This window comes from Dama dama, chromosome 1 (assembly GCF_033118175.1).
Source record: "Dama dama isolate Ldn47 chromosome 1, ASM3311817v1, whole genome shotgun sequence".
Lineage (NCBI taxonomy): Eukaryota > Metazoa > Chordata > Mammalia > Artiodactyla > Cervidae > Dama > Dama dama.
Window position 1 is genome coordinate 41,552,376 of NC_083681.1, and position 23,310 is coordinate 41,575,685.

A 23,310-nucleotide genomic window follows, 5' to 3' on the forward strand; every position below is an offset into this window, starting at 1 on the left:
ACAGAATCTCTGATAAAAGGCAGAGCTGAGCCTTCTGCTCTCAGCAGGGGCTCGTGCAGAGGCTCCAAGGACGGTGGTTTCTCTTAGCACATGGGTGTGGAAGGCTCTGTCTAGTTCTACTTCAGCTGCTGTGCCAGACACGCACCCAGGATTAGAGAGCCGTTGGTGGACCACTCGAAACAAGCACATGCTTGGGTAAAACAGTGCCTCTCTTTGTCTGTTCATTTCCATGAAAACATCACTGCCTTGTAACAAGGTCATTGCTTGTTTATCCTGTTTAACGCATTTTAGAAACATCTTTTCAATATCTTTACTGTCATCCTATTTCAAATTACACTGCCAAACATTTATATAGCATGAGGCATGTTTTCAGGGAAGCATTTCACACTTTATTTATATTAACTCTTTGATGTCTCACAGTAACCTTCTGGAGTAAGTAGGAGATGCACACTTTACTCTCCTACTCATGACACTTTGACACCAGATGTGAGGGTTTTTTTCCCCATATCGACCAATTCTGTGACACCAGCTGGGTGTCCCTACGATTCAATTAGCTTTAGATGCTACCTACCAGAGTTAGTGTCAGAACCCATAAGTTAAGGGCTCAGTCCCGCAAGACTGGCTCCACTTTAGGTACCAGTCACAAGCCCCAGTTGTCATCTGTACTTGTCACTGCCCAGCTGTAATTTGGGATTCAGCCCCTCCTTGGTGGTGGTGGTGGTTTAGTCGCTAAATTGTGTCTGACTGTTTTGCTCCTCCATGAACTGCATCCCAGAGGCTCCTCTGTCTATGGAATTCTCCAGGCAGGAATATTGGAGTGGGTAGCCATTCCCTTTCCGGCCCAGGGACTGAACCTGAGTCTCCAGCACTGCAGGCCGATTCTTTATGTCTGAGCCACCAGGGAACAAGGGACTGGTAAAGGGGATTGGACTATTTTCTGCAGCCCCTGGTGGGAGCATCAGGGACAGAAGCATGCACACCTGCCCCCAAAGGAGTCTTGGGTCCTGAGCTGGGGAGACTCTGTGGAAAGAAGAACATTGAAGTGGAAAGAGTCAGGATGGGATTACAGCAGGGAAAGAATGCAGCCTGGAGCCGGGGCTCTGGATCCTCCTGGGAGCAGGTTAGGGTCCATCCAAAGTGGCTGTGGGTGTTTGCGGTGTTACCACTATGAGTATGGCCACCAGATCTGTGTGTATGGATTGGAGGGTCACAGGGTCTTCATGCTGCAGCTGCTAGACAGACCTCTGGGATCTCTGAACTTTGGGATTCAGCAGGACTGGCTTGATGAGCAGCATGTATGGTAGGCAGGTAATGGCCTCCCAAGGGTGTCCGCGTCCTGATCTCTGGAACCTTTGAACATGGTATGTTACATGGCAAAGGAGAATTAAGGTTGCAGATGGAATTGAGGTGGCTAATCAGTTGGCTTTAGAATAAGGAGATCATCCTGAATTATCTGGATGAGCCCAGAGTAATCCCTGAGCACTTAAATGTGGAAGAGAAAGCCAGAGCAATGGCAATGTGAGAAGGACTCAGCCAGACACTGCTGGCTTTGAAGATGGAAAAGAGCTGTGAATGGGGGCAACCTGTAGATACTGAAAAAGGCAAGGACAGTGTCTAACAGGTTATCACCTGGAACCTCCAGAAAGGAATGCAGTTCTGCTGACACTTTGACTTCAGCCCAGTGAGACCTCTGTCAGACTTCTGGCCTCCAGAATTGAAGATAACTAGTATGTGTTGTTTGAAGGCACCAAGGCGCAGGACTTTCTTACAGTGGCAGGGTTAGTATCAGGACACTATACAGTGGGCCCCTTTTACACAAGATCCTCAGAAGGCTAAAAGCACCCTGCCCTTGGTTTAGTGTTCTGCTGTTGCTGTGTTAAAATTCTTAGTAAGTTTTCAACAAAGGCCACCATGTTTTCCTTCTGCACTGAGCCCCACAGGTTATGTGTCTGGTCCTGGTGGGGAAGCGGGGCAGTTTCAGGTGAGAAGCTGGGACATGATTGCTGGATTATCTAGGGGTTGCTTCCCCAGGGCCAAGGATTTACACCAAGAGCCACTGTCTGCTCACCAGCCCTTCCTGTGTGCCAGGCACTATGCAGACAGATTAATGTCTACTTTCTCCTTTAACTTTTATCCTCCTGTCTCTATGGGGTAGATATTGTTATTCACATTTTATATAGGAGAATGCTGAATATTTACAAGGTTAAGAAACTTGATCAAGTTCCCAGTGTTTTACATAGGTCTGTGTCTCTAGGATGCTATTCAGCCCCCTTGCCCCACCCTTCCTAGGGGAGCTTTTTTAGTTTAGAATCTTGGCTCTGTGGAGATGACCCAGAGGTCTTTGGAAGATGAGACTTCCATGATGGTTGCCTCAGGACAAAGGGGTAAAATCAACACCCTGAGTAATGATTCTGCTGCTGCATCAAAAATGCTAACTGACAGACACAGGGGGAAATGCTTCTTAACTGGGGCAATCTGGAAAAGTACTTATGGTTCCTGGTTAATTAAACATATTATGAACCAGTAGTGTCACATGATTGTCCTTAAATATAATGTAATCTTGAGCAATATTAATGTCTTAAAATGGGGAGGTGAATAGTTTTGTTCTACTCTGCTACTCAGATCAAAGCTACAGAATTGGATTTTATGGGATATAGAGAAAGTGAGGTATGTTTAGAGGAGAACAACTCAAGAGGAAAAACTGGGTAACATGAGAGACAGATAAAGTTTCTGCTAGATTATAGAGTAATATGTAAAACCCAATTGCCTGGATTCCAAGGCCAGGTCTCTCACTTCTAAGCTGGTTGATCTCCAGCAACTTAAGTAGCCTCTCTGTTCCTTGGTTTTCCTGTCTGTAAATTGGAGGTGGTAATACAAAGATTGAACATGTAATATATGTAGATGCCTTAGAACATTGCCTGACATCACAGTAACTGCTATTCAACTTTTTGTTACTCTTCATCTGGGTCCCTGGGCTTCCCTGCTGGCTCAATGGTAAAGAATCTGCCTGCCAATGCAGGAGATGCAAGAGACCCGGGTTTGATCCCTGGGTTGGGAAGATCCTTTGGAGGAGGAAATGGCAGCTCATTCCAGTATTCTTGTCTGGAAAACTCCCTGGATAGAGGAGCCTGGCAGGCTACAGTCAAAGGGGTCATAAAGAGTCAGACACAACTGAGCAACTGAGCACATCTGGGTCTCTGATTTGTAAACGAGATGGCCTGGGGGGCAGGGTCATGACTTTAACTACTAGAAGGACCACTAAACAGACAAGGAATCACACAGGCCAGGCCTTCCCCCTGACCCTAGGTGAGAGGAGGGCCAGGCAGGCATTGCAAGATGGATCAGAGTGGTTTCTCCCCAGCCCCAGAGTTCTGAGCATCGGAGGCTAGAGCCAGGCTCTGCTGGAAATCAAAGATGCCCCATCCTCCTTCTTCCCACCTGCAGTGCCTGCCTTCCCCACCCCCCCACCCACGTTCCTCAGCTCTCCTTGCCATAGACCTGGCCTGCTCACCCTCAAACCCACCACATGAAGATGCTCAGTCCCTTGTGTGACTTCTCCACCAGAGCCAGTTGACTGTTGTTTTCTGGGTGCTGTCTGTGTAGTCCCAGCAAACCCATTTTCCCTGGATTTCTAATAAGTTTTGGGAACAAATGATTGCCCTGCTTCCTGCTGGCTGTTTACATTTTAATTGATTCATTTCCCTCCTCCTTCTACTTACAGTCTATGTTTGATATAGCAGATCCTCTCTCCAAATCAGTAGAGTCCCCTGAAAGGATGTTAAGAACTTCTGGTTCTGAGTGAAAGCTGGACGTTTTGATGATCACCTCTACTTAGAATTGTACCTGTTGTCATTCTGGGGTCAGGTGCTCTTCTGAGATGAGGCTGGTCCGTTTCTCTTGCCTTGTAGATAATTAAAACTCCTGTCCACTATCTCTTCCACATCTGAGCCAGACATGCGTTCTACCAGGACCTTGAAGCCCCTGGCTACATGAAATATCCCCACTGCCTCCACGACCCCTCTGGCTTATTGGATGATCTGGGCTTATTGTTGTGGTCAGGCAGGGAGTAAATGTTCAACTCCATGATTCCATTCTGTTAGGCTGTGGTAGAAATCCCACCCATGGGGTTTTCTCGGGCCTGCATTCATTCTACTGTTCACTGCTTGAGAATTTGTTCAATTGTTCTTTCATCCAGATACTGGGTGCTTCCTGAGTTTGTACTCTGTGCTGGACGCTGCATGAGGCATGGGGGGTGGAGGGGGTGGGCTGGTGAGCAAAGCAGATGTGGTCTTGATCTCATGCAGCTTATAGTCTAGTGGCAATACTGACATCTGTTAAATAATCACATTAAAAGGTAAGTGGCAATAGCATACATGTGGCATGAGAGTAAAACAAAGGAGCCTGTGAGAGTCTAACAGGGATCCCATCCCAGGCTAGGAAGTGCACTGTGTCTTTCTTTGCTGGGTTATATGTGTGCTCTCAGGGAGGAAGGAGCTGAGCTTACTCAGGTGACAGCAGGTGGCTAGAATTCTTTGTAGGCCAGTGTCTACACACGGTCGCATAATCACACCATGGGAAGCCACACACCCAGGCTCTGGGGGAGGGCAGAGAACACAGCTTCAAACAAAGAGTGTGTTCGGAGATTGCTTATCTCAATGGAAACAATGAAACAGGAGGGCAATTTAGGCTTCACATGGCCAGTAGAGCTTTATTGTAATAGTCCACACCCTCCTCCTAGATGTACTGTGTCCACCCTGTCTTTCATCAGAGTTGACCTGGAGTGACTTCCATTTTGTCCCTCCCTCCACCAGGTCTCTGGGTTGTCACAACACCAGTGTCTGGCCAGACAAATCTCTAGATGGTCATAGAAGGAAGGTGCAGGCCCTAGTTTAGCAGGACCTTTGGGCACTGACTTTGGAGGCAAATGAGCCCAGGTGGAAGTTCTGGAAAATAACTTGCTGTCTCAGTCCAATTGCCCTCATCTATAAAATGGAGATAAAATGTTTACCCTATAGAACTTTAGGAAAGAATAAAAATCAGAGGGGGAAAAAGTAAAAATATCCATACATCTCTTAGCATGATTTATGGCAAGTCATAAGCCCTCAGTAAGTGAAAATTATTAATGTTGTTACTTCCAGATATTCTGTGCGGAGTCTCTGGGCAGTAGGGGTAGCAAGCACGGTGCAGTCTCTGAGCTCCAGCGGTTACAGAGATAGAGATGCCAGCCTCCAGGAGTGGAAGTCTTGACTGCATGCATGCCCAGTGAGAACCCCAACACTGCTCTCATCCTTGGGACTCATTAAGTCCAGCAGACTGTATTCTGGCAGGCTGGGAGCCTATCTAATCTGAAAAGTTCTGGAAGAAGCCAGAAGTCTAACCAAGTGAAGTCAGAGGAAGATCAAGCAAGTCCTGTGGGTGCAGGTGGGAGGGTGGAGGCCAGGGTGAGGACACAGTTGGCCATGAAAGGATAAGAAGATACTGCTGATCCCAGGGTGCCATCCTTAGGTGGTCAACAGTGCAGCTGAACCCTTGTGTGCTGACGGCAGGTACAGGGGAGACCCTCGACCCTATCTAGGAGAAACCTAGGAAGAAAGAGGGGCTGGGAACACTCAGGGGAGTGGGTATTCAGGGAAGTGTTATCTTCTCTCTGCTTGGTCCAGGTGCGTCCCTCCTGCACTCCCAGAACCCAGGCATAGTTAGACCCAGTTCCCCATACACATTGGCCAGCAGCCACCAGCTCACATTCTACTTTGATCTTCACACTGGAAGGGGTCAATCGGCCTCTACGAGTCATGCTTCGATGCTCTAGGAGCTCATAGGTTTGCCAGAGTCACAGGAAGAATCCATCTCTCTCCACTGTGGAGGTGTCTGGCTGCTGTCCTGCCTGGTACCCAGTTCCTGGGTGCCTGACTTGGCTTCTCTTAGTCTGGCACTGCCTCTCTGCCTCTCGCAGGTTACGGCATCACTAAAACCCTCGACATAAACTTGCCTCATGAACAGCTCAAAACCGTCCTGGGGAGCTCTGCCGGGAGGCTCCCGTCCCTGCACCGCCTCTGTGCAGGGATCGATGCAGTCGACTTTATCAGGACCATCAATCCCGGCTTATTAGACAGCCGCAGTTCTCCCCGCTCAGAAATGCCTTGTTTTTATCTTTAGTGGAAAATGGCTTAACTTTGAACAAGAATAAAAATACAAAGGGAACTTTTATGGCTGAATTTTACAGGAGAATGTGTGCCTCTTATCAAAATGAGTGAGGGACCAGTCTGGTACAGTCAGGCTTTCTCAAGGCATATAAATAGGGAACGGTCGGTTACACCCTGGCAGCTCCTCTGACTCTCACGTACCCTGGCCCTTTCCTGGAGAAGTGAGCAGATACAGGGTAGACAGAGGCAGACACCAGAGCAGGTGGGGATGGCAGGCTCTGGGAGCAGAGGCTGTGTTGGCCAGACTCCGGCAGACACAGGGGCAGGGGGAGATCACTGGTATGTGAATATAAGAGGCATAGCCATCAGGTAGAGGCTGGGGCTGGTTGTTGGGTAAAGTGGCCAGTTGGAGCAGAAGCACTTGGTTTGGTCTGGAACAACCCTCCTCCATAGCAGCTCTTGGACGTGTGTTCCTTTTGGCAGGATTCAGGATGCCCTGCTGCAGGCAGACTCCTGTCCTCAGTTCAGTGTCTGGCAGTAATGATGGTGGGTGGGGCCGGGAGGTATGAGGACATCTCATCTGACATGCTGGTCTTCCTCCCTCCTTTTGCCTCTCCCCTCAGCCCTGTAAGTTCTGCTTCAATGTTGAGATGAAGATAGGAACCAGGAGTATGTGTATCCATTATATGTGTGTTGGGTGCTTTGAAACAGTAGCCTCAGTTTATTCAGCAGATGCTGGCTGAATGAATGCTTGCTGATGGCCAGAACAGGCAGAGCATGCGCAGTCGTGAGCAAGATCTGTGCCATCAGGAAGCTGTGGTCTAGTCATAAGATGGCCAACCATCCTGGTGTGCTAGGGATTCTCAGTGTTGAAACTGGGAGAGTCCTGGGCAGACTTGGATGAGTTGGTCATACTGCCTAGTCACTACTACGGTGGTGATCGGATATATGTGTCTTGTGGCATTTGGTGATGGCCAGGTGCTGGCTAGGAGGAAGAGGAAGTTTGCAAACTATTTCTTTAGTGAGATGTTTTTCGTTCATCACATATGAGAGAGAAGATCCTGAATGATATGGAGAAGACACCTAAAATGATCATTTCTCCTGCCTTCCTCTGTCCCTGCCTCCATGTGACAAGACATGGAGAGCAGGGGAGTGGCTTGCCCAGGATCACACAGCAATTCAGGGCACAGTTGGGTCAATACCTGGGTGGGTTTATCCATCGCTTCTCCCCCACAATGCTCTCTCCCTATAAACTAGCCCACCTCGTCTTTCTTATCCTGCCCACCCTTCACCTCTCTACTCTCAGACCCAGGTTTAGGTTAGATGCTGTGCAGTCTGGAGAAAAACACCGAGCCTGATCCTGGGAGGGCCTTGAGTGACTCTCCGGAGAGAAGGGAGGGAGGAAGGATTTAAGGAGCTCAGTACATTTGGCCAGGGGGGATCGCTTAGTTATGGTGCAGAGGGCCTGAGAGCTGCTGGAGATGGAACGTGAGCAATTGGGGCCAAAATCCCGGTGAGAGAGAGCAGGAGAAGGAAGGACCTGCTGGTGAGAGAAGACCTGACTCTCCTCCTAGGGAGGAGGTTTATACAAAAAGGAGCAAGCTGAGATCAGTGGCATGCATGTGAAATTCAGGCCTTATGCAGACATACCTTGTCTTACTGCATTTCACGTTATTGTGCTTCACAGATACTGCATTTTCTACAAGTTGAAGTGTTGTGTTATCATGTGATGCTTAGCATTTTGTAGCCATAAAGCATTTTTAAATTAAGGCATGTACATTGTTTTTTTCAGACAAAGCTATCACACACAATACATTATTGTGTAATAGAAACATAACTTTAAATGCACTGAGAAACCAGAATATTCATATAACTCACTACATTGCAGTATTTGCCTTATTGCAGTGGTCTGGACTCAAACCTGCAATATCGCCGAGGTATACACGGATAAAATAAATAAACGTGTTGGTTTAATTCTGAAAATCTACTATATGCCAGACTCTGGTTTAAGGTTGGGAGCTAGCACAGTAGCGAAATAAAGTCCCTGCTCTCAGGGAAGGTCATTATAGTAGGAGGAGACAGAAATGAACACACACAAATGTGATGTACTCTCCTAGGTGTTCTGTTATGTTCAAAAGGGTTGTCATATAACAGCTGAGTTTGAAAGAGTCTTGCATGTAAAAGTAGTGATCAGTAGAGTTTAGCTTGAAAAACAAACATAACATTCCTGCTCTGCTTGGAGAAAGGTCACCAGGAGATGGATACCAGACACGGCAGCGCAGCCCATCAGGACGGCCATGGCCGTTACCGGGAGAAGTTCAACTTGGAGTGGTTATGTGGAGCTTTTTAAAAAGGAAAGAGAGGCGTGGAAGGCAGTTAACCCGTAACTCTGAAAAACACTTGGGAAACACCTGAGGCTTTAGATGCTGAGGCTCTGAGAACTCAGAGGCAACCCCTGGAGATGTAGGAACAGACTAGGGTCAGTCTCATGGCTGGTGGAGTTAGTGGGGCAGACAGTTAGCTTGTACTGATATAGTGATCTTATTAGGAGCTGTTCATTACACTTTCAAAAAAGAAAAATAAAGGTCATGTGCTAGTAGTCTGACCATATAAAGTGTTTTTTAAAACTGCAATTAGCAAGTAGGTTGTGTGTTAGTACTTCTATCATTTTCCATTCCTAAGGAAAGGCCAGAAGAATTATTTGACTATTAACCACCACCTTTTAATCGCTGTTGTAACAGTACTATTCACAACAACAACACGTTTTTTGAAAGGGTCTGATGAGCTTAGGGAGACATCCCAGGCTTTCTCTCTCATCCTCCTCATCTCTTCCTCCCTTCGCTGCAGTTACCTGAGCTGGCTCCCTCCACACCTCCTCTCTAGTCACAACACTGTCCCCGCCACCCCACGGGCCTTTGCACCTGTGGTGTGCCGGGTGACAAACCTCTCCCCCTCATAGAGCCCTTCCCTGACCACTCCTTCCAGAACAGCTGCCTGGGCACCACATTATCCTCTGACACCACATTCCCTTTCATTTCAGCGCTTGAATGAAACTATCATTTGTTTGCTGCCATGTTTGCCTGTTTCCCACTTCAGAGCATAAGTTCCCTGAGGACAGACACTTTGTCCATGTTCTGTTTTAACCCTTAATGCAATACCTGCCTCATGGAAAAAACTCAATAGATTCCATTAAATGCAAAAATGAATGAATTCTATACCAATCTGTTACCCTGGTGGCCTTACTCACATCCTAAGTATGAAGCAGATTTGGATAAAAGCTTGGTTCTTTCCCTTCCCCCCACTCTTTTTTTTTTTTTTTTTTTTTTTTTGGTGAGAGAAAAGGAGAGCTGGAAATAGAATGAGAGAAGTTTCTGTAAATTTCTGGTAACCATAGAGACAGTGATTTTAGTTTATTAATCTGCTCTTAAGCAGGCTGAGGCCCCACTGTGATTTCTCCAAAATTGCTCAGCGCTGGTTATCCTGCAGCCTTCCTCATTAAGGAAGAGCAGGCCCATCCCTATCCTGCAGCACTTTAATTACAACGAGCGGAAGCCCTGTGCTATTATGCTCATTATTGCATTATTATGCTCACCTGACTGTACCTCCCACTTTGGAGCAGTGCAACACAGTCACCAGCCCTGAACCCCTGGAACCTCCAGCGGCCAGTGGTGGGAGCAGGCAGCCTCCACTCTGAGCCGAGGACCGAGGTCAGGGCTACAGTTGCTGCTCTCTCCTTTCATTCAGCTGTCCTGAAGATGGGAGCGCAGTGCCCTCTGGAACAGTATTTAGTGTCAGCCAGAGAAGGGCACCAGCAGTGGTTTCCCATCTACAAAGTCAATGCTTGCAGGAGAAGGAATTGACATGCCCTTGGGAACCATGACATTCCTTATTGCCTGGCCTCGTGATGGGGTCTAATTTTATGGTCTCATGTTCCCCTTCCTTTGGAGAGTGGCATGCAGACTTTTGTGATTTTGCCTCACGTCATTTGGATAAGAGACCTCCAAGTGGACCTCCAAATGGGTTTCATTGGAGCTATGGAGGAAATGGGACAATTAGGGGCAGTCTCTCACCTGACCACTTCTCCTTGAAGGGAGAACCCTGGTGTAGAAATAAGAAGACCAGAACTGAGGTTTCACCTTGGCAGCAGACACATGGTGGGGACCTAGCCTCTATGAGCCTTAGCATCTTCATCTGTGAAATGAGGTCTGAATTGTCCTTCCATTCCTCTATCATGTTGAGACTCTGCCTCTGGTTTCCACCTGTTTCTGGAGGCTGGATCCATAAGATGAAAGAGCTATAAGAGAGGCTCTAGGCAGCGTTCCTTCTGGAGTGAGGCAGAGTGGATTCTGGCAGGAGGAGTCTCTGGAAGGAGACATGTTTTTCTCCTGAAGCAGGTCATCTAAGGTCTGGCCTCATTTAAGCACTGGCTGTCATTTTGGAAAAACTAAGATTTTCTTTTGGTTGCATTTCCCATCCTGTTGGATTTAGAAATACGGTGTCATTCTTCCAGTAAACATTTGGTGACAGCCTGCTGGGTTCCAGGCCCTGTCCTAGGGTCTAGTGATACAATTGTTCATCTGGGAGAGTTGTTGACAAATTCAGACTCTGTAGTGGGGCAAATGGGTTTCAGTGACTGAGGGCCTGTCTGCTGTACCCTTTGTGATTATCTTAAGTATATCAAAGAGAAGACCCTGGGGGAGAGGATGGACTCCTGAGTTTTCCAGCAAAGCTGGAGCCAAGACATGGGCAGGCCAGCACCTGGGGCGACCCCCGCCGAGTCAGCACCAGATCTCAGAGCCTGGCTGCTCTTCTTTCCAGGTGCCGCAACCTCTCATTCCCCGACAGCCTCCCAGAGGTGAGCATCGTGTTCATCTTTGTCAACGAAGCGCTGTCTGTGCTGCTGCGCGCCATCCACTCGGCCATCGCGCGCACGCCTCCGCACCTGCTCAAGGAGATCGTCCTGGTGGATGACAACAGCAGTAACGGTGAGTGCCCGGCCCTCTGCCCTGTGTGGGCGTCTCAGCCTCCATGCAGGCTTCTCATTTTCTACAGGCTCTCCATGGCTCTCCCTTTTCTGGGATGCTGCCTCCGAGAGGAGAGGCTCACGATGATTACCACTCTGGAAGGTTCAGTCCACAGTTGCGCCCTCTTCATGTTCCGGAGGGGCCTGGTCTCCCCAAGCTTTTCCTCACTGGCTGTCAACTCTCTCCCTCAACATCCTAGTGCAATATGATGAGATAAATAGCCATGACCTCCGCCTCTCCACATACACAGTGAGCCTTTCCAGTGACTCTTTTCTGTGAAGCATCATTCCACTTTGCTGTGTGCCTTGGCCTTTGCCTAGAAGATTTTTCATTGACGTTGTCCTGGCAGTGGTGGCGGTGATGGTGGAAGTGTTGATGGTGCTGGTGGTGGTCATAGTGGTGTTGATGGTGAGCATGGTAGAAGATATATATACTGCAATGACAGCAACAGAGCTGTTGAAAGTCTAGCTTCTTTTCTGCATCCCCTGCTCCACATTCCATCTGACCTGAACAAAGCCCCAGGTGACCTGCAATCCCTTGTTGAAGCCCTCACAGCTTTTCTCCCTTTCTCCGGCTACCACCAGGTACCTCTTTCCCTTGGGACATATTCCATGACTTCCAATTCTTCCCATATATATCATCTCCTTAATAATAGTTTCTAAATGTAGAGACCATGCACTGAGACAGTTTGAGAACCAGTTCTCCTGATAGGAGCTTTAATATGAATGTGCTGCAGATAATCCAACCTGGTCACAGGAGCACAGTCATTGGGCTTATGTTATCTTTAGCATTTTCTCTGATGCCAGGTAGTAAATTTCCCAGTGAATCCATTGCTGTAATGAGTTCAGATGAGAAATTTGTATTTTGTTATCAATTAAAGCTGAAACGTATCAGGTAATTGAAATATTTTTAATCTCTATAAGCAAATTTTCTGTTTCATTTTATTATCGTGTAGTAAGAAGTATAGTGTAGTGTAGTAAGAAGGGAATTTTAGAGCCTTCTGAAGGGCCGTGCTTATGAATCACGTGACTCTCATTGTTCCGTGGATGTGAAGGAAGGAAAAGGCACCTAGGATGGCAGCAAATAGGCAGAGGAATTTTAAAGGTGATGGCCTATTGTGAGGGAGACCTCAAGTAGGGAGACCTACCTATACAGCTACCTGCCTGGGTCCAAGGAGTGGATGCTGAGAAAGCTCCCATTCCCCAGTGGCTAACACTACAATTTTGTGACTAGCCTGCTTGTGAACCCTATCTTGCTCCAGCAAGGCCAGCTGTCCTCCTGGCCTCTTACATTGTCAGGAGGCAAGGGGTGGAAGAGCCGTCCTTCCAAGGGTGATGGTATCCCCCAAGTAAAAGGCATCCCCAGGCTCCATCCCACCCCACCTCCTCTCATCACAAAAGAGAGAACAAAGCATCAAGAAGAAGGAAATCTTGGACTCTTTCATTTCAACCCCATGGCAAAAGCTTTATTGTGGCCTGAAGAATGCTGTTTTGTCATTAATTCATGTGGAAAAGAGGGGGAAATGGAGATTGAGAAATTTAGATAAGGAAAGTGAGCCACATATAGAGGGTTTCATATTTGAATTTAAATGATTTGAACTTAATTTTCTAAATGGTGATAACCATATTTTGGTAAGAGAAGTAATACAGTCAGGACTGGGCAATGAAGGGCTTTGGATGTGGTTTATATCATTGGTTGGGGAAAAGAGACAGCTTGAAGAAGGGAACCGTATGCATCGTAATTGCAGCCATATAGAAAGAAATTAAGGGGCCTGGAGTTGTGTTGGATATGGGGACTGAGGTTGAGATATGAGCCTGAGAGGTTTTATAAAAGAACCATCTATTGGATCTCTTGACTGAGAGAAGGCCAAAGGAGGGCTGGTAAATGATGACTCAGTCTCAAACCAGGGTGACTTAGAGGATGGTGGTCATTCCCAGGATAGGGGGCAGGAAGAAGAGTGGGTGGATTCTTCATCAGATCAGAGATGGGGCCTTTTAAACCCAAAGCTCTGGGAAGTATTGAGTTAATGGCATAGTTAAGTACCTTGACTCGGTGATGATTACACAAGGCTACACTTGACAAAATTGCACAGAACTACAAACACATACCCAGATGAGTGCACATATTACTGAAAAGACCTGGAGAAGCTTTATGATTTTGGTAATGTCAGTGTTCTCATTTTGATATCATACTATAGTTGTGTAAGATGTTAACGTTGGGGGAGGCTGAGTGAAAGGGGCATGGGACCTCCTTGGGTACTTCTGTGTACTTTCCTGTGAGTCTGTAATTACTTCAAAATACAAATCAAGCAGAAACCTTCCCAGAAGATTCTAACCCAGTAAGTTTGAGGTGGAATCTAACCATCTCTGCTTTTAAGAGCATCCTTGATGATTCTGTTACACAGCTCTGGTTGAGAATTTCTGATTTAGTGAATAGGATGTGTGTTGAGTTCCAGTGCATGGTGTGAAGGGAAAAAACTCTGAAGTCTGAAGTCCTGGGTTCTAGGACCCTCTCCATTATGGATGAGTGACCACAGAAGCTTTTCTCACCTCTCAGAGTCTCAGTTTCTTCCAGTAAAGGGGGATGGTTATCCTCCCTTGCTTACCTCACCTGCCTGACATGGTCAAGGATCTCACTGTGAGTTGAGCAACCATCATCATTACCCCTCCCCAGCCCCGACCTCCGTTCCCAGGAGACTGCCTCACAGCTGGCCAACCGCACACTGGAGCTCTATAGGAAAGTATGGGGACACAGATGGGGAGTCTTGTACACACATCAAATAAAGCCTTTGGTTGGGAAGAGAGGATGGAAAACGGAAGAGGGGAGAACAAAAGAAATAGAAGTTTGAGAGGATGCCGAGGATAAGGTGTTTAGGAGTCAGGAGGAAGAGGGTTAGATGATAAGAGACAGAGAGGGAACGGCCAAGTGGATCTGGAGGGTAGGCCAGACTCTGAGGACAAAGAGAATTTCAGGAACAAGCCACCTCTTTGACTAAGCCCAAGGCATTCAAAGGGCTCTCCTTGTGGCTCAGCTGGTAAAGAATCGCCTGCAGTACGGGAGACCTGGGTTTGACCCCTGGGTTGGGAAGATCCCCTGGAGAAGGGAAAGGCTACCCACTCCAGTATTCTGGCCTGGAGAATTCCGTGAACTGTACAGTCCATGGGGTTGCAAAGAGTCGGACAGGACTGAGTGACTTTCACTTTCGCAGGCTAGTGGAAGGACTCAGTCTGGGAAGAAGCCATTAGATCTGAGGGGTGTGGATCACGGAAATCTCAGTGGGAAAGGTTGGGGGTGGCGCTGCAAAAGCCAGATGAAGATGAAGAGCAGCTGGGAGGTAGGTGCTTCTGTCAGGGATGTTGACTGTGAAGGGGAATCTGGAGCCAAGAAGGAGCTGGGGTGATGTTTTCCACTAATTAACCATGGTCTGCAGTCAAGACCCAGGATGACACACCCACTCATACCCATACACACGCACACACAATTGAAAGAAAACTTTTAAGAAACAATGGTTAATTCCTATAATGTGCAAAGTGCTCTGATATGCTCTATTATAATTTGGCCTATGTTATTCATTTCTATTGTGTTCTATGGTACCGTGATGTGTTACGATGTGTTTCTCTCTCTTTTCCAAAGGCAGATTGTTCTCATGACTCTGACTGAACATTAGAATTGCTTGGAGAGCTTTTAAGAAATCTAGGGGTGTCATGCCTTAGCTCTAGTAATTTAATTGGTCTGGAGAGGGGATATATGAGGCCCTTGGTCTGGGGAGGGTGCGCCTGAGTTCTCTGAGGCCAAGGTGAAGACAGCTTCTGAGAAGGGAGGAGAGGATGGGACCCAGGGCACGGAAACACCCAGGCTTGCCTCTGGGAAGAAAAGGCCCATCTTTCCCCAACTCGGAAAGAGCAGATGGGCTAACAGGAAGGGAGCTGGAGGCAATGAAGGGTTGGCCTCTGTGGGGAATGGGCTGGAAATCTGACCAGTAGTGGGTCTCCCTGAGACCAGCCTGCGCTGAGCTCTCAAGGAGGGGTAGCCGAGACATTGAGATTATGGCTCTTGGAGGAAGGGGGCCGTCTCTAGCCTTAGCCAAGGGCTGCCTGAGGACTCAGCCTGATGGGGAAGGTGCCTCTGGCCGTATCCTTGGAGGACTCCCTCTGGGGCATCAGCCCACTCAGCACCAGACTTTCACTGATTTGACATCAGCCACCTCAGCTCAGCTAACATTCATAGGGTGCCCAGCCTGGGCCAAGGGCGTGGAGGGAGTGACGGGTTGGATCCAGTCCCTGCCATGGGATGAGACATAACAGGACTTGGTTTCCGGTCTCAGTTCTGCCACTTGCCAGCCATGGGCCTTTCACTGTGGTTTTCTTTCGTGCCCTGTGTAGGCATCAGGCTTTGCCCTTCCCTGTCTGTTCCATGGTCACTGAGGACACACAGGATAATGAGGGTGAACATGCCGCAAGCTGCAAAGAGAACACTAAGGATGAGTTAAAACGAGAGCCGTAAAAACAACAACAATAATAGCTGCCGTGCAGCCCACAGTTAAAAGCAACCCAGGCTTTTCTTTCTTCGCTGAACCAGTGTGCCCTGATGGGAAGAGCCAGAATTCGCATTAGGCCAGCTATTTAGTTCCAGCTCTTTCTAGCTTCTTCCCAGCTGTGTGTTCTTAACCTCTGTGAACCCTATTTTCCTTATCTATAAAATTGAGACATATAATTCTTACCTCTGGGATTGTTTGGAGGCTTGACTGGGATAATGCATGATGGAAGCGATGCTGGTGTTTAAAACTCTAAGTGAAGCCTGAAGCCGGAGAACAGAGCTTTCAGACTGTCTTCCAGGTGGTTGTCACAGGTTCTGTATGTTGGTGCCTCGTGTTCCCCAACTGCCCCCAGGCCCCCAAGGGCACCTTTGCTTTGGGGTCAGGCTTGTGTTTTCACAAACACACAAGTAGGGCAGTCAATCACTGCTTTCTTCATCCACGCCACTCAAGACCTTTGTCTTCGTCCCAGAAGCCAAGGACGGAAGTTTCTGCAGGTGGCCCTCGTGCAGGACTCAGAGTGCCCATCCTTTGGCATCTTAGCAATTTCCTAAACAAGTTCCACTCTTTCAGGGGCTGGCACCTGGGTGGGATGCTGTCAGTCCTCTAAAGTGGCCTCAAACACTTAGGTTTGAGCTTGATTAAAAATATGGAGAATTATACCAGGCACATTCTTGATTCAGGACATTTGCACTTTCTTCTGCTGGTGACGCTAGTGGTAAAGAACCCATCTGCCAATACAGGAGACAGAGGTGAGTTCGACCCCTGGGTCAGGAAGATCCCCTGGAGGAGGGCATGGCAAGTCACTCCAGTATTCTTGCCTGGAGAATTCCTTGGGCAGAGGAGCCTGGTGGGCTACAGTCCATGGGGTCACAAAGAGTCGGACACGACTGAAGTGACTTAGCAGGCACACACTCCCCCGCCTTTTGGAATGCTTTTACTCTCTGATACTGCACCCCTGGTTCCTTTACCTCTTCAAATGTTGCAGATGGCACCTCATTAAAATGGCAGTCTTGACCTCTGTCACTCTTCATCCCTTCAGTGCTTCTTTTCTTCAACAGTATCTCTCGCCTTCTGATACAATGTACTCACTTAGTTACTCTCCCTTATTTATTTGTACATTTTCCCTCCACTAGTATGCATGTTCAGAGATGGCAATGGCACCCCACTCCAGTACTCTTGCCTGGAAAATCCCGTGGATGGAGGAGCCTGGTGGGCTGCAGTCCATGAGGTCACTAAGAGTCGGACACGACTAAGCGACTTCACTTTCACTTTTCACTTTCACTCATTGGAGAAGGAAATGGCAACCCACTCCAGTGTTCTTGCCTGGAGAATCCCAGGGATGGGGGAGCCTGGTGGGCTGCCATCTATGGGGTCACACAGAGTCGGACATGACTGAAGTGACTTAGCAGCAGCAGCAGTGTGCATGCTCTGTGAAGACAGGGACATTTGTTTTGTTCATTGCTGTGTCTCTGGCACCTACAATGGTGCCTGATTCTTGTAGGTGTTTAGTAAATATTGATTCAGTGAAAGAATGCATGTGGATTCTGTAGCCTGAGGCAAGGCTTGGAATCTGCACATCAATAAGCACCCCGGAGAATTCTGATACAATGGGACCTTCTGTGGGAATCACAGTCCTCATTTCTGTCTCCCATCATCCTGTGTGCTGCAGCTGAGGGGCCCGGGACAGCAGGTACTTCAGAGGCTCCAGGGCTGGACTGGCAGTAGGCACTGCTGGCTAGAGTATTTCTTCCTGGGGCAGGGCCCTTGGGACCCTCTCTGCTGCATCCTAGGGAGATGGCAGGAATGGGGAAGGGGTGCAGAGCAGAAGGGGAGCTTCTTTTGCGGTTACCTCGTCATGGCCTGACCTCAGGTCCTGTGCATGGAGTCAGATGGCCAACCTGAGCCTTCTCTCTTCCATGTTACCTAGCCCCTGCAGGCGTTCCTGACAGTGGCTGCCCGGCTGCCTGCCCTGCCACTCTGAGGCAATACCTCAAGGCAATGGTTGGAACACAGCTCAGAGCCTCCTGGTTTTAATTACCGTGCTTTTCGGCAAATCCCAGTGGGCCAATGTCTTTTGCTGGGACTACTGAGTGATTCAACCTTTATAGACCTTCAGAGGGAGGGAGGCACCAGGACTTGCAGCTGATAAAATCATCTCTGCCTTTGATTCTTGGCTTTCATTCACTTGATCATTGACTTCATTCATCTGTTCCCTCAACAGGTTTTTAATGGCCACATACTTTGTGCCAAGTACTTTAAGTCACAGCTAAACATTTACCTCCACCTCACCCGCCCCACACACACTGTAAACACTCTCATGAGACTCAGGTATGCAGCACTTGGCCCAGAGCAGGCGCTCAGCGGACACGAGCCCTTTCCAGCTCTCTCACCAGCTGTCCCAGAGTCACCCCACCCCACGACCCAGCCACCCCACTTCTTCTGCTGTGTTCAGTTGCTCTGTTTCCTCTCTTAACTCATGTCTTCTTTTAATAAACTTGAAAAATCAGGCAGTCTTCTTTCATGCTACTTGAAATTGCAAAATGGATCTGAATTTGGTGACTAAAAGCACATCAAAGCAATGGTGATATCAAATATTCTTTTAAGCATCTCATTCCCTGGAGATTTTGATCAGCACTTGGTTGGCAATGACTGGCCCGGCCTACACCAGCCTGATGCTTATGTTCTTCTCTTGCCTTCCAACAAGAGAATGGCCAATTCCCAGCACCTCACATACTTCAGCTGGGATTGAATTGTCTCCTGAGCAGTGGATATCCTTTGCCCAGGGATCCAGCCTTCTCACTGGCCATGTTTGCTCAAAACCGTCCACATCTTCTGGCAGGAGGAGGCTTAGAAGTATGCAGGCCTTGAGATACAGGCCAAGCGGACTCTCCCCCCTGGTGGCTCAGAGGGTAAAGAGTCTGCCTGAAATGCAGGAGACCCGGGTTCGATTCCTGGGAAGATCTCCTGGAGAAGGAAATGGCAACCCACTCCAGCATTCTTGCCTGGAAAATCCCATGAATGGAGAAGCCTGGCAGGCTACAGTCCATGGGGTCACAAAGAGTCGGACATGACAACTGGGTGACTGACACTTTCCCCCACCACAGTGTCAGGAGGCAGGCAGGCTGACAGGCAAGCCCCAGCGGCTCTCCAGAGGGAACCAGTATCTACATCAGGCAGAGACTGGCCAGGGCCCCACAGTATGTGAGTGACAGGCCGGATGGGACCGCGGGTCTCCTGGCTCCTGCCAAGGCTGGCTGCTCAACTCCATACTGCATCCCTGCTTGGTCCAGTGGCCAGTCTTTCTGTTGTCTGCACTGTACGTGGACATGGTATCCCACAGCCAGGCCCCTCAGGCTTGCTCACGGTGACTGTGGGACCTGCTTAGTCATCTTCTGGGAATGACCCTCATCCCTCCCCTCCAGCCCCTTTGCCAGCTCCGGGCTTCAGGGTCCACTCCCAGGCCACTGCTTCCGGGAAGTCTGGCATCACTCTGAACTACTCCCCCTGCTGGCTGGACCAGGTTTGTGCCAGAGACTATTCTAAGTAACTTTTCATAAATTAATCAGCACCCTGTGGCAATGGTAAGGACCATGATTAATGTCATTTTATATAAAAAGGAAATAGGCACAAAAAAGTTGAGGAACGTGTCCAGAGTCACACAGAGGTAGAGTTTGCACCTAGGCTGTCTGGCCTCAGAGCCTGCCTGCACCCTTGACTGTTAAACAAGGCTGCCTCTGGTGCACCATGGGTTTCTGACTCAAATTTTTATCCTCATTCTCTTACCTCCATACACTGCACAAAGAGAGATGTTTGGCAGCAGGGTGAGCGAAGGAGGAGGCAAAGAAGGCCCTGAAGAAAAGGTGTGGCCATCTCCTCGGCTGGAGCGCTGCCCTGGGCTCGGTGAGAAGGAGCAACATTGCACAGAAGTTCTAGGCTCAGAGTTGAGAGGTAACAGGTGGAGTTGACAGCCATGCTTTAGGTCACCTTGTGAGAGGGAGTCAGCTTCCCATTTCCTTTGAAATAGAGGGAAGTTGATATGCTTGTGTGTGCACACATATGTGTGCATGTGAACACATGTGGATGAGTGGGTACAAACCTGTGAGTGTGCATTTATTTGTGATCATGTGTAAGTGCTGTGAGCAAGCACGTCTGTACCTGGTGTCTTAGTCCGTCTGGGCCGCTGTAACAAAACACCGCGATCTGAGTGGCTTAAACAGTAGGGGTTTGCTTCTCATGCTCTGGAGTCTGGGAAGTCCAAGATCAAGGTGCTGGCAGAGTCAGTGTCTGCTGGGAGCCTACTTCCTGGCTCATAGGCAGCTGCCTTCTCTCTGTGTCCTCACATGGCCCTTCCTTGGAGCCTGGGTGTGGAGAGAGCTAAGCTCTGATGTCTTCTCTTCTTCCTATAAGGGCACTAATCCCATTATGTGGGCTCCACCCCTGTGACCTCCTCTAAACCCAATTACCTTCCAACAGGCCTACCTTCAGATACCTTCACCTTGGGGGTTAGGACTTGAATATATGGTTCTGGGGGCACACGCATTCAGTCCACAATGCTGGGCTTGTGTGTGCGCATGTGAGCCGAGGTGTGCAAGTCCCCACCACTGTGGTTTAGCCCCTTCTACCACTACCCGGGACATCTTCAGAATCCTGCCGAATGACAGGTAATCGTACAACTGTGAATCATTGTTATTTTTAATTGTTGGTAAGAAAATCACAGTGTAGTGACAAAATAGAATCAGAGCTGCCAGCTTGCTTGCCACCAGCTGCTGGGTCCCCCTGCACTCCCCGGAAAGCCCCCATCATCCCTTGGCCCAGAGCCTGCCTAATCATTGTTTAATGTTTCAAAGATGCTGTCCTACACAAGAGATACTCATTCCAGGCTGTAAAAATACCAACAGCTTTGTGTGCAGCTGGAATAATTGCAAAAATTAAAAAAGCAGAGAAAAAGAATGGTCCGACAGTATTGTGCTTTATGGAGCTTAAAGAATCCCATATAGCTAATCTAATTACAGCCAAGGCTCAGGCAACTTAAAGGTGTTTATACAACCAGGCACGTGGGCCATCAGCCGGCTCAGCAGAAGGCTGCTTGTCACCACCCACCCCTGTGCCTTTGACCAGTGTGACTTCCGGGGCACACCCACATACCCAGGAGCTGATACCCAGCAACCCTGAGATGGAGGCGTGACTGTGTGCTAAGCTGCTTCAGTCATGTCCCTTTGTGACACTATAGACTGTAGCCCACAAGGCTCCTATGTCCATGGGATTCTCCAGGCAAGAATACTGGAGTGGGTTGCTGTGCTCTCCTCCAGAGGGTCTTCCTGACCCAGGGATCAAACCTGCATCTTCTATGTCACCTGCATTGGCAGGCAGATTCTTTACCACTAGCGCCACCTGGGAAACAGCTGGTCCTGAATCGTACAAGAGTCCTGGAGGCTCTCACTGTTTCTCCTTATGCCTGGGGCTGCCTCTCCCTGACAAAATGCATTCTTCATCACCAGCCTGAGAGTTACTCTTGGCTGTGATCACAGATTTGTGTCTTCGCATGTCATCCGGCAGCACTCTCCCAAGGACACGGCTTACACGACTCGAGCTCCTGGCTGCTCTGGGCAGACACTGCCCACCCCTCCCTGCCCACTCAGACCCTGATCCTTGGACTGAGTCTGCTTTGGCCAGTGACTGTGGGGGTAGAAGGGAGTCAGATAACTATCTCTGGCAGATTCCATCATGTTAGTGTCTGATCACACCCCACATGGTCCTGACTTTGTGCCCTTCACCAGGGCACCAGCTGAGAGTCATCAGTCCCCTGCAGGGATGCAGCCTTGTTCAAACACTCCCCTAGGGCCTGGCTCCGCATCTCTTCCTGGCTAGCCCTCTTCCTTGAGAGGTTGGACCCTGTTCCCTGTACCACCAGGTGCTGGGGTCCCGCTCCACTGGTTTGGTCCACCTTCCTTCCTGCATCCTGGGGGCTGGGACCTCCCACTGATAGGCCGCTCCACCTGAAAATATGGGCTCAGTTGCTTAGTCGTGTCTGACTCTTTTGCAACTCCATGGACTGTGGCCCACCAGGTTTCCCTGCCCAGAGGATTTCTTCAGGCAAGAATACTGGAGTGGGTTGCCATTTCCTCCTCCAAGGTATCTCCCCTACCCGGGGATTGAACCCACTTCTCCTGAGTCTCCTGCACTGGTAGGCGGATTCTTTACCACTGAGCCACCCAGAAGAGCATCCTTAGTCCATGATGCCTAGGTGTGCCTGGCCCTGGGGACACTGCCTCTTTATGGGCCTACCCCAGAGCTCTGTCTGTTTCTCTAGCTCTAACCTGTGTGCCGCCAGCCTCCTCTCTGCCCTCACAGCCACTGTTTGAGGTCCTGGCATGTCACACAGCTGAGCCTGCTCGAGTCCGGGCATGGTGTGGATGGGTGGTTCATCACCGTTTTGTGTTCCTTTGCCAACAAAGGAAACCAACTTCAGTAACCAGGAATTCCTTAACACATTTCCCTGCCGACCAAGAATAACCCCAGGAGGGCAAAGTGCCTGCCTTCTCCGTAGCTCATGAGCCGCCTGCAAGCAGTCTGCACAAGGGAGCTTTGGACCATTTTGCTTTACAGACTGTCCAAGGTGACCAGTATCTGGCTAACAAAGCCAGCAGGAACCAGATACCAATGACACTCTTCCTCTGGTCAGCTGGGTGGCCATCTGTCGATGGGGAAATTCCTGGAGCTGGAGCACTGAGCCAAGTGTGGGAGGACCCAGGAGAGGTGTCTCTTGCCCTCAGGTCAGGGGTCCTGCTGCCAGCAGCTGGGAGGCAAGCTGCCCTTGGCAAAGGCCAGGGACACACTGGCCCAGCCTGCGGTGCGGCCAGCAGGAAGGGTCTCCTTGTCCACTCCTGGCCCGCAGCCTATCTTGCTCAGCAGCTTGAAAAGACAAACTGGTGCTGAAGACAAGCCAAGCTGAACACCAGGCCGTGCAGTGAGCTCACATCCCGCCCCCGACCCCCCACTTCCCTAGTACTGGAAAGTGCTCAAAGCCCGATCAATCATATACTTCCTACTGATAGCAAATCTGTGGAAGATGGAATGTCTTCTGGTGGGCCTGATTTTCTGAAAGGCTACCCCAAACCCCGCAGGGACCCAGGAGTCCTCCAGCATCTCCAGGGCCTGAGTGCTCAACAAGAAGAGGTGCAAATGCATGAGAGTTGGCAACTGCAGTCATTCCAGCTGCTGCCCAGATCTGTCCTGCCTGTTAGCCTTCAGAGTCTGTGGGAGACCAGCACCCCCCGGTTGGATGTTGGTGGGAGGTTGTGCTGAAAATAATGCTGGGGGTGGGGGAAACCAGTACAAATGACTGGGATCAGAGGGTCCCAATAGCAGGTGTGGACTCACTGTGGCAGGGGCCGGGCATACGGCTGTTTGGGTTTTGTTTTTATTTACCAGGGCCCTAATCTGGTCTTGGGCTCATGCTCGGTCACACAGTCGTGTCCAACTCTTTGGGGTCCCATGGACTGTAGTCCATCAGGTTCCTCTGTCCAAGGGATTTTTCCAGGTAGGAATACTAGAGTGGGTTGCCATTTCTTTCTCCAGGGGATTTTCCTGACCAAGGGATTGAACC

At 49.2% G+C, this 23,310-nt stretch overlaps 1 protein-coding gene across 1 annotated transcript in view; it reads left to right on the plus strand.

The window, feature by feature from the left end:
• GALNT18 (polypeptide N-acetylgalactosaminyltransferase 18) overlaps window positions 1-23,310 on the plus strand; it is a 341,618-nt gene that overhangs the window by 167,851 nt on the left and 150,457 nt on the right. Inside the window, exon 3 of the mRNA XM_061132121.1 lies at window positions 10,962-11,128. Within this exon, the coding sequence (XP_060988104.1) occupies window positions 10,962-11,128 (167 nt within the window). The remainder of the gene's footprint in view (window positions 1-10,961; window positions 11,129-23,310) is intronic.